General features: G+C 41.9%; 1 protein-coding gene across 1 annotated transcript in view; it reads right to left on the bottom strand.

The window, feature by feature from the left end:
• Window positions 1–343: 343 nt before the first annotated feature.
• tph2 (tryptophan hydroxylase 2) overlaps window positions 344–11,898 on the bottom strand; it is a 42,806-nt gene continuing 31,251 nt past the window's right edge. The window contains exons 9-11 of the mRNA XM_033038183.1: window positions 9,878–9,973; window positions 9,658–9,791; window positions 344–1,247 (exon numbers count right to left, since the gene is read on the bottom strand). Of these exons, the coding sequence (XP_032894074.1) occupies window positions 1,073–1,247; window positions 9,658–9,791; window positions 9,878–9,973 (405 nt within the window). The 3' untranslated portion in view covers window positions 344–1,072. The remainder of the gene's footprint in view (window positions 1,248–9,657; window positions 9,792–9,877; window positions 9,974–11,898) is intronic.

Here is an 11,898-nt window from a genome sequence, read left to right as displayed (position 1 = left end):
ACTGAACATTTCATTCAGTTCTCTTAATTTTTAAGAAGGTTATGGGCTTTTGACTGTCCACGATCACAGCTTTTTTGTTATGTCCATAGAAAATCAATAGGGAACAAGATGCTAATTTCCGAGTATGAAAATGGCCATAACTTTTTAAATACTTGAGATATATGAAAGTGAATTAGGTGTCAAATTAAACTTCTTTTTATGCTTTATCTGATGGGATAAATTGCAGACTTGATTTTTAAAATCTCAACATTTTGTAACATTGCTACATTATAGGGGTAGAATTAGGCCACCCGGCCCATCAAATCTACTGCGCCATTCAATCAAGGCTGATCTCTGCCTCCTAATCCCATTTTCCTGCCCTCCCCATAACCCTTGACACCCATTCGAATCAAGAATTGAGTACTTGAATTCTGTACTCCCAACCATTTTGCTATAAAATACAGTATTTCATTTGCTTTCTGCACCTTCAAGTTTACTATTTGCTTTTTTTAAAACCAGCAAAACTAGGTTCCTGTATGGACCTATACTCATTAGTTCATCTTTCAAAAAATATTCAGCTTTTTCTAGTTTCTAGAATCTATTTTAGAGTAGGACATTATTTGATTATAAAAATATTACAAAATTATTGTTTCTTGGAAGTGTGAATATGTCTATTTATATTATCCCTTTTTAGACTACCACTACTGACACCCATAATGTAACACTCATTCTTCAGATAGATATTTGTGCCAGATTTTACTGGGAAATTCATCAGGTCCACAAAGTGTACTTTAGTACATTCTCTCTCAAATAAAACTACACAAGACGCTGATATTATGTGGTCAACCTTTGAGCAGTGGGGTGGGTCTACACTTTCATAACCTTTTGTTAAAGTAACAGAAACTGAATGGGTTTTCCACCACATTGTTTTGTGCTGTGATGGTGTGGAACACATCCTAGAGCAGATGAAACTTTGCTAAAACATCCAAACAAGTCACGAATATGTCTGCAAATAGGTTACATCACAGTATTCAGGGTCAGTTCTGCTAGCAGTGTTTACACCAAAATGGATATGAGATTGACGTGCATGCCATCAAATTCCAAAGTTCTTGTTCATCTTCGATAGAGTATCACACACAGTCGCGAGGTCTCTGCGGATATCTTGAACTACTTTTTCAATGCTCCTGGTATCTTTCAGCATCTCAATGCGCTGGGTATATGGGTCGTAGCGGACAGAATATGGCCGTTTGACTGACTTTGCAAATTCCCTGAAAAAAAAATAAATTTCCATTTGGAATAAAGTTTAATTAGAATTATACCCAAAGAAGGACAACGCATAGAATTTCAACATCCCTCTTTCTTGTAATGCAAATGTGTCAGGAATAAAACGATTTGATTCGGAGTACTCGTTCCACAAACCAGCTGCAGTGTTTGCTATATCCTCCTTTTACCCACTTAATCTCTTGATCTTCAAAACAATTTCCACAAAAATCCAATATATAAAATATATTAAAGTGTCCCAGACATCACTGACAAGGTCAGTATCCATTATGCTTCTATATTTCCTTTGAGAATGTGAGTATCCCTCTTGAACCGCTATCATTTATCTCGCATAGACATTGCTCCCCTTTTGCTTGCTAGGCTGTTCTGAAGAAGGGTCTCAACCTGAAACGTCTTCTATTCCTTTCCTCCAGAGATGCTGTCCGACCCGCTGAGTTACTCCAGCTTTTTGAGTCTATCTTCTGATCCAAGATGTTGATCCACAGATACTGAATCTTACCCGCTTTCCGTGGACAGTAGTCTCATTGTGAGTGAACTCAATTCCTTCCTTAAACTTCCATATCCTCCACATCTTCAAAGCCCCAAAACAACAGGACTGATCATCCCAATATTTCAGAAGCCAGAAGCTATTTAAAAATGCCAAGCTAAGAAGGTTCACAGGGCATTGCCAACAACCCTGTCATGGAAAAGGGTCCCGACCCAGGGATGTCACCCATCATTTTTCTCCAGAGATGCTGCCTGACCCGCTGAGTTACTCCAGCACTTTGTGTCTTCCTTTAGCTAGGAATGTTGCTCTGTTCCACTGATCATAAAAGTTATTCATAATGAGATGACTTCTGGTAGATAATGATCATTACATATTAGGCACAGGGGAAGAAATGTACCTGGATAACACCAGCACAGGGGTGCAGTTAGTAGAGTGGTTCAGTTACTGCCTCATAGCGCCAGAAACCTGTGATCGGTCCTGCTCTCGGGTGTTGTGTGCGTGCAGTTTGCATGGTCTCCCTGTGACCGCGTGGGTTTTCTGCAAGTTTCCTCACACAACCAAAATATGTGCAGATTTGTATGGTTATTGGTCTCTGTAAATAGCCCCCAGTATGTAGGGAGCGGATGAGAAAGTTGGATAACATAGACCTGGTGTGAATGGGTGATTGATGGATGGGGTGGACTCGGTGGGTAAAAGGGCCAGTTTTCTAGCTTTATTTTTCAATTCAATCCAATCCATTCCTGGTTGCCTTGATCACAGAACTGTCGGGAATGAGCTGATGCTCAGAAAGGCCAAGGCAAATCTCAAATTTATTTGAATACACACAGTCATAGGAGCAGGGAGATTCTACTGCAGTTGTACAGGGTCTTGGCGAGACCACACCTGGAGTATTGCATACAGTTTTGGTCTCCTAATCTGAGGGAAGACATTCTTGCCATAGAGGGAGTACAGAGAAGGTTCACCAGACTGATTCCTGGGATGTCAGGACTTTCATATGAAGAAAGACTGGATAGACTCGGCTTGTACTCGTTAGAATTTAGAAGATTGAGGGGGGATCTTATAGAAACTTACAAAATTCTTAAGGGGTTGGACAGGCTAGATGCAGGAAGATTGTTCCCGATGTTGGGGAAGTCCAGAACAAGGAGTCACAGTTTAAGGATAAGGGGGGAAATCTTTTAGGACCGAGATGAGAAAAACATTTTTCACACAGAGAGTGGTGAATCTCTGGAATTCTCTGCCACAGAAGGTAGTTGAGGCCAGTTCATTAACTATATTTAAGAGGGAGTTAGATGTGGCCCTTGTGGCTAAAGGGATCAGGGGGTATGGAGAGATGGCAGGTACGGGATACTGAGTTGGATGATCAGCCATGATCATATTGAATGGCGGTGCAGGCTCGAAGGGCTGAATGGCCTACTCCTGCACCTAATTTCTATGCTTCTATGTCTATGTTTCTATGCATAATTTGGGAGCAAAATATAATTTTTGAATAGCAACGTGCTTCACTGTAAATAATTTTGTGAGGCTACAGTTACACCTCAGGATGGAATTAAAGCAGAACATGATGTTAATTGCAGAGCACCTGGAGAACATTTAGTTGTACCTACTAAATTTGCGCCGTGGAAATGTGCGTGCGTTGAGATCCAATTTGGAAATTCAATCTGTCCTACATTGTGTAATTAGTCCATGCATCAGACTTTAGATATCCAGCGCAGAAACAGACCCTTTTGGCCCATCGTGTCCGTGCCGACCAGTGATCACCCCGTACACTAGTACTATCCCACACACTAGGGATAATTTGCCATTTTACTGAAGCCAATTAACCTACAAACCTGTACGTCTTTGGAGTCTGGGAGGAAACCACAGCATTTGGTAAAAACCCATGTGATCACAGGTAGAATGTACTAACGCCGTACAAATGGTACCCGTGGTCAGGATCGAACCCAGGTCTCTGGCGCTGTAAGGCAGCAGCAGCATTACCGCTGTGTCACTGTGCCGCACTAAAGCAAAACCCCGAGGAGAAACATTTACCACCAGGTCTTCCTACATGAAACAGCACACAGGTAGAAAGATCTGTAATAGAGAGAAGCAGGGAGAATATAACAGATAAAGGAAGCAGTGTATGGTTAGAATCAATACCGCTTTGAGGATTAAACAGACAATATCCACAAAAGCAGAACTAACAAGATGGACAGGAGCCTGCTCCGGTAGTTGAACAACCTAGGAGAGGTTCCTGCAATATTTGTCCAAGTTAGTGTCTACCATGACTTTGCTCAATCTGGTTTCAGACCATCTCTGATGTTTATGTGACCTTCATGTGGGACCTATCTCCGTGTTCAACTCCTGAATTCACCCACAGCACCAACATCAATCTGAAGAAGGGTCTCGACCTGAAACGTCACCTATTCCTTTTCTCCAGAGATACTGCCTGACTCGCTAACTTACTCCAGCATTTTGTGTCTATCTTCGGTGTCTACCTGCATCTTACAGTTCCACTGGTCTGCCATTACTTAGACAAATTCTCAATATCCTTCCTAATCACTAGAGCCAGGATGGTTAGGCACCAAAAAACTCTGAAATAGGCTGGCAAAAAGGCATAATAAAATTACAAAAAAGGCATGAAAAAGGCTTTTGTTTACCAAAAAAAGGCATAAAAAGACATGTATTTCCACCACCAAAAATATGGTTAAAAATGATAATATAAAGGAATTCTACATTAAATGGCTAAAGCTGCCTGGTTGCACATAATTACTAGCTTTTTTTCAAATTATCTGGTGTTAAACTGCCGTCTGTCATACAGAATATGCTTCAGTTGTGAAAAACTTATTTCTACCTCAGCTGAGGTCACTGGTGCACACCCGAAACAAGCTACCGACTCTATTCATGTCGATATCTTGTGCATTACAACTACCTTTGAGAACTTTTGCTATGTTTTGTATTTCTTCAAGATCTCTGTTAACTAAAATCACTCTCTCACATTTTCCTTGTATATCTTTACCTACATCGCCAGGAATTTTACGGATATTGTCAGTTACTTTGTTGAAAACCTGCAAGTTATTCACTAATGTTTCATTACGTTTCTCAAGGGAAGTTATAGCTTGTGGGAAGTTTGCAAAATTGGAAGCAATGAACACAAGATCGCAGTGGAGGGACATTTTCTGCATGATTTCACTGACGATCCTGACTACAGCAGATTCTCTTTTTCAAAACTGTTGACTATTTCTTTTATCTTTTCAAAATTTGCAGCATTGTAGAGTACAGCAGAGAGCCATGTACCCCACCAAGTCAAAACAGGCTGAGGAGCTAGCGGAATCTCAGATACCATTTCCTTGAACAACTGCACATGTGACTGTGCTTTGAGGAAATCTTTCTTGACATTGGAAACTAGGCGATCGACATTTGGAAACAAACTACGTAATGTGCTTGACAACTCTATGAAGTCCTTGTGCTAAGCATGTAAAATGCAACATTTTGGTGAATAAAACTTTAAGAGCACATGCAGCTTTTTTCATGTACGGAGCTACATCAGTCACAAACAGAAGAACATTCTCGTGTTTTATACCTTCTGGCCAAAGTACAGCAAGTGAAGATATAAACAACTGAGCAATAGTTGAGCTGTTTGACTTCTCCAATACTTCCGATGTCAACTAATACACCTTTGATGGTTGACCTGCCTCCAGTGTACCGATGACCACATTGGCAACATATCTCCCCACAGCATCGGTTGTCTCGTCTATTGAGATCCATATTTTGTTGCTTGCAACTTCATTTCTAATTTTCTGCACAACAATGTTGAAGTAGCTGTCAACATAATTTGGTATAAGTTCCTCTGTGTATTTCTCTAGAAAACCTCTGAGAGACTTGTTTTCCAATTTCCACAGTGGAATTCCAGCATCAATGAATGCCTTGCACAGATCACTCGAAAACTCAGATTTGCGACTGGAGCCAGCAGTAAATGTAGTGAGGAGACAAGCTTGGGTATTTCGCTTGGGTAGTCTACACCCCAGCGGTATCAACATTGACTTCTCTAATTTTAGATAGCCCTTGTCTTTTCCCTCCTCCCCCTCACCCGTCCCAGCTCTTCTTCTAGTCCTACTCTCCCCGCCTCCTCCTTTCTTTTTCCCACCCCCCCCCCCCACGTCAGTCTGAAGAAGGGTCTCGACCCAAAACGTCGCCTATTCCTTCTCTCCATAGATGTTGCCTAACCTGCTGAGTCTCTCCAGCATTTTTTGTCTACCTTCGATTTTTCCAGCATCTTCAGTTCTTTCTTAAATAGATCTTGGAGAAGGTTGAACTAGCGGCAGTGGCACGAACGAATGAACGACCAGTGGTGGTGCCCCCTGGTGGTGGAAATTTTCTTGTAAGTTATACTATGTTAACATGTTAATAATAACTTATTAATATTAACGTGTTAACATAGAAAACGTCATTGTAATCAGCACTCTCTGAGATCTTGAAAAACTCTTGACAAGCCAAACTACAGTTAGTTTGCGAATCAGTTTTCAGACGCAGTCAGGATCCTTTAGAAATCTCTATCTGGAACTCTCTAAGCCCAGCCTTAATCTAATTCTATCCCACCACAAATCACATCAGACAATGTATTTAAGAAACAATTGTAGACATTGTACATCTTGCACATTATCATTATCTTATCTACTATCCCAGCAACTGCAATTCCCACAGCGTTGGGAAAGTCTGCTTCTTTTCTAAGCTGTGGTGTGAAGTGCTCACTCAGTATCCTAGTCATGGCTCCTGCCACCATTGAGCTCATGTGCAAACCCTTATTAGCCCATCACTCATCTGACAAACCTTTCACCACTAACATGCCAACAGTTTCCTGTTAATACTTGCAACTAATCTATTCTCACTCTGTCTTTGTCCCTTTCATTTCCTTTTTCCCCCATTTAGTTACTTTTTCACAGTCAGCCTGATATCTCCATGTATTATTCACCTGATAGCTGTCAGCTGCCTTATTTTCCTGCTTCCCCTAATTTCTTACTCCCAGTGTTGGCTTCTGTCCCATTCCCCCCTGAGAAAAATATTTGGAATTGTATTAATACCATGTCCGTTTATCGGGAACATGTTTCCTGCCTCTAGCGCGTCCAAACCCTTAATAATCTCATTGTTCCTGATGTTGGGGGAGTCGAGAACCAGGGGTCACTGTTTAAAAATAAGGGGTAAGTCATTTAGAATGGAGACGAGGAAACACCTTTTCACATAGAGAGTTGCAAGTATGTGGAATTCTCTGCAACAGAGGGTGGTGGAGGCCTGTTCTCTGGACACTTTCAAAGGAGAGCTACATAGGGCTCTTAAAGATAGCTGAGTCAGGGGATATGGGGAGAAGGCAGGAACGGGGTACTGATTGGGGATGATCAGCCATGATCGCATTGAATGGCGGTGCTGGATCGAAGGGCCGAATGGCCTACTGCACCTATTATCTATTGTCTATTATAAGGCACCTTTACAATTCTGTACACAGAGTTTTGATGTTAAATGCATTTGGACATGATCCCTTTGGAAATTTGTTCTCCTTTGCCTAAATATGTCTAATCACCTCCTTAGCTAATCTAAACATGAGGAAGTTAACAGTGATTCCGCATAAAACACTTGAAACAACTGGAGTATACTGTCCATTGCTGGGCTCTGGAAGGTGGAAAGGAATAGAGAGTACAAGAGTCTGAACAGGTTTACTACAATGATGGCGCGGAGGAGAGATTTCAGTTCGATGGAAAGATCAAAGATTTGGCATCATTGTCCTTAGAGCAGACACGACTGAATTATTTTAGTTTAGTTCTGTCATAGATTCACAGAGAGATACAGCATGGAAATAAGCCCTTCTGCCCATCAAGACCATGGTGTCCACCCATTTATACTAATCCTACATTAATCCCATTTTTGTTCTCTCCACGGTCCCATCAATTCCCCACCCCACCATGAGAAGGATAATATTCCGTGGCCAACCCCCAAGTCTCTGGCATGTTAGAAGAAACCAGAGAACTTGAATGAAACTCAGGCAGTCACAGCAAGAACATGCAAACTCCACACGGACAGCACCTATGGTCAGGATCGAACCCAGTTCTCTGGTGCTGCTATTCAGTGGTCTACCAGCTGCGCCACTGTGCCACCCACAGTAACTAAGTTAACATTTTAAATGGTGTTGAATGACATGAAGGGTCTGGACGGGGTGGAAGATTGCAACCTTCACGTGGTCTGTTTCGACGAATGCAATCAACCCGGGGTGCACAATCAAATAAGATCAAATAGAACAAGTTGTCCTACAACTTTAGGCTGTGCACGCCATACGCAAGATGAAGAAGAAGAAGAAGAAGGGTCTGGACAAAGAGAAAGAGTGTCCATTGGCAGATGGATGAAGAAGCCGAGAGTAGAGATTTAAGGTGGCAGGGTAAGAATGAAAGGGGATTTGATGAAAATAGTTTTCTTGCACAGTCAATGCTTATGAGCAGCAGCTCATTGTCAGAAGGAGAGGTGGAAATAGATCCAAATGTAACTTTCAAAAATAAATTAGGTTAAATTCTTGATAGTAAAACAAATTATGTGTAGGAAAGAACTGCAGAGGCTGGTTTAAATCGAACGTAGACACAAGTTGCTGGAGTAACTCAGCAGGACAGGCAGCATCTCTGGAGAGAAGGAATGGGTGACGTCTTGGGTCAAGACCCTTCTTCAGACTAAGTATTATATATTTATGGTCTTATAATTCAATGGATTTTATTCCTCAGGTCCAAATTTAGTTTAGTTTAGAGATACAGTATGTAAACAGGCCCTTTGGCCCACTGAGTCCATGCCGACTAACAATCACCCATACACTAGATCTACATTATCCCTATGTTGCACCTTACACATTTGGGGCAATTTACAGAAGCTAATTAACCTACAAACCTGCACGTCTTTGGAATGTGAGAGGAAACAGGAGCACTCAGGGAAAACCCATGCGGTCACAGGGGAATGTGCAGACTCCATACAGACAGCACCCCTTGTCAGGATGGAAACCAGGTCTCTGGCGCTATAAGGTGGCAACTCCACTGCCACTTTCTCCTGGTCATTTCACTCTCCTTAAACAAAGTCGCTGGCTCTTATTACTATGTAGGTGTGTAAGGCTTTCAGAAATGAAATTGCCTACGCACTTTAGGGAAAATAATATGCTGGTCGACATTTAAAAAAACAGGGGAATGGGAGCAGAGAGCTGTCTGTATAGAAGGCTGGCATGCACTAAATGGGCCAAATTGACTCTTCTATGGTTCTGTGATTCCATGATTACAACATTACCAAAGGTTTGTTGTAGATCTTGGTATGGTAATTCTATGTTATGGTACAGTGAAAAGCTTTTGTTGTATGCTAACCAGTCTGCGAAAAGACAATATATGATTCCAATCGAGCCGTCCACAGTGTACAGATACATGATAAAGGGAATAACATGAATAACTTTTAGAGCAAGATAAAGTCCAGGAAAGTGGACTATGGGTGCTGTCTGTACGGAATTTGTATGTTCTCACCGTGACCGGCATGGGTTTTCTCTGAGATCTTCGGTTTCCTTCCACACTCCAAAGGCGTACAGGTTTGTATGTTAATTGGCTTCGGTATAAATGTAAAATTGTGTGCAGGATAGTGTTAATGTGCAGGGATCGCTGGTCGTAGAGGACTCGTTGGACCGAATGGCCTGTTTCTGCATGGTATCTCTAAACTAAACTAAATAGTGAAAAACTTCATTTTACACACTATCCAAGTAAAAAAAACATGATTTTAATCAAAACTATAAACGAGTACAACAGGTAGTGCAAAGAGAAAGGAAGCAATGCAGAATGTAGAGAAAGTGCACATAAAAAAGATCGCTGTTGGGTAGGTTGGAGTATGGGAATACAGTACTTCCCTTCATTTGGTGGAAAGAAATTACTTGCCTCATTTTCTCCTTGGCTTCCTCAAAGCTTTCAGACAAAAAATAGGCTTCCTGGAAGGTGGTAATGAGACACTCCTGGGTACAGGTTGTCTTTGGATCAAATGGTTTGACGATCGCTTTGTCTGACAACGCATGCTGTGGGAGAAAGTCAATGAAAACTGATATCCTGTCACGCACTCCAACACACTGTACTGTAAGTAGGAGGAAAAAAACCATCTTGCCTTTAGTTCCCCGATAGATGACAAAAGCCCAGCACCATAAGCACGCAGCTGTCCTTCTTGCTTACACAGTCCAAACTCAACAGTGAAGAAATAGCACTGTGGGACACATAAATAAGACATTACTACACTTATTAACTCAATTATAAAAAAGGTTCTTGAATTGAATAAATGTTAAGCAATTACATGCAGAATTTATGGTGGTGTTGCTGTGGGTCCAGGGTTTTAATTACGTATCAGTAATGATAGAGCAAGTAAACAGATGGTCGTGGCTGCCTCGTCAGAAGTACTTAGTTTAGTTTTGTTTAGATTAGAGATACAATACGGAAACAGGCCCTTCAGCCCACCAGGTCTGCACCGGCCAGCGATCCCCACCACAAATACTGTCCTACTTGGGACAACTTACAATTTTACCAAGCCAATTAGCCTACAAACCTGTGTAGGAAGGAACTGCAGATGCTGGTTTAAATCGAAGATTTAAATTGAAGACCTGAGTCTGAAGAAGGGTCTCGACCCGAAACATTACCCATTCCTTCAGAGATGCGGCCTGTCCCGCTGAGTTACTCCAGCATTTTGTGTCTAGCCTACAAACCTGTACGTCTTTGGAGTGTGGGAGGAAACCGGAGCACCGGGCAAACCCACACAGGACACGGTACAAACTCCGTACAGACAGCATCCGTAGTCAGGATCGAACCCGGGTCTCTGGCGCTGTAAGGCAGCAACTCTACTACTGCGCCACCATGTCGCCCTCATTCTCTCCCATCTGAGGAACACAGCCTCATTACAGAGACCACACCAATCACCTTCCCAATCACAAGCAACATAACCATGAATTACCAGCACTGAATCTACTCATCAACAACTGTGATCAGTACCAAGTTTTTTTAACAATTATTTACATTCACAAATGCAGAGCAATCAGAACTAAAAAGACCAAGGTAATTTGTTCACAGACATGATTAGTCAAGAGTAGTATTACATTACTGTTATAAGGAAGCTGTCAGATGTGACAAATTAATTGATAGTTCTGATTATACCTGTAACAATCACATAAAGACCCAACAAAGATATAACAAAATGGATCATTTCAAGAGTGAAACATCACTAGTTGATTTTATTAAACGGGTCCTTTTCAGAATGGCAGGCAGTGACTAGTGGGGTACCGCAAGGCTCAGTGCTGGGACCCCAGCTATTTACAATATATATTAATGATTTGGATGAGGGAATTGAATGCAACATCTCCAAGTTTGCGGATGACACGAAGCTGGGGGGCTGTGTTAGCTGTGAGGAGGATGCTAGGAGGCTGCAAGGTGACTTGGATAGGCTGGGTGAGTGGGCAAATGCATGGCAGATGCAGTATAATGTGGATAAATGTGAGGTTATCCACTTTGGTGGCAAAAACAGGAAGTAGACTATTATCTGAATGGTGGCCGATTAGGAAAAGGGGAGATGCAACGGGACCTGGGTGTCATGGTACACCAGTCATTGAAAGTAGGCATGCAGGTGCAGCAGGCAGTGAAGAAAGCGAATGGTATGTTAGCATTCATAGCAAAAGGATTTGAGTAGGAGCAGGGAGGTTCTACTGCAGTTGTACAGGGTCTTGGTGAGACCACACCTGGAGTATTGCGTACAGTTTTGGTCTCCGAATCTGAGGAAAGACATTCTTGCTATAGAGGGAGTACAGAGAAGGTTCACCAGACTGATTCCTGGGATGTCAGGACTTTCATATGAAGAAAGACTGGATGGACTTGGCTTGTATTCGCAAGAATTTAGAAGATTGAGAGAGGATCTTATAGAAACTTACAACATTCTTAAGGGGTTGGACAGGCTAGATGCAGGAAGATTGGTCCCGATGTTGGGGAAGTCCAGAACAAGGGGTAACAGTTTAAGGATAAGGGGGAAATCTTTTAGGACTGAGATGAGAAAAACATTTTTCACACAGAGTGTGGTGAATCTCTGGAATTATCTGCCACAGAAGGTAGTTGAGGTCAGTTCATTGGCTATATTTAAGAGGGAGTTAGATG

The sequence above is a fragment of the Amblyraja radiata genome, chromosome 19 (genome assembly GCF_010909765.2).
Source record: "Amblyraja radiata isolate CabotCenter1 chromosome 19, sAmbRad1.1.pri, whole genome shotgun sequence".
In the NCBI taxonomy this organism is placed as follows: domain Eukaryota; kingdom Metazoa; phylum Chordata; class Chondrichthyes; order Rajiformes; family Rajidae; genus Amblyraja; species Amblyraja radiata.
The sequence above is the reverse complement of the archived record's forward strand: the minus strand, read 5'-3'. Positions and strand labels throughout refer to the sequence as shown.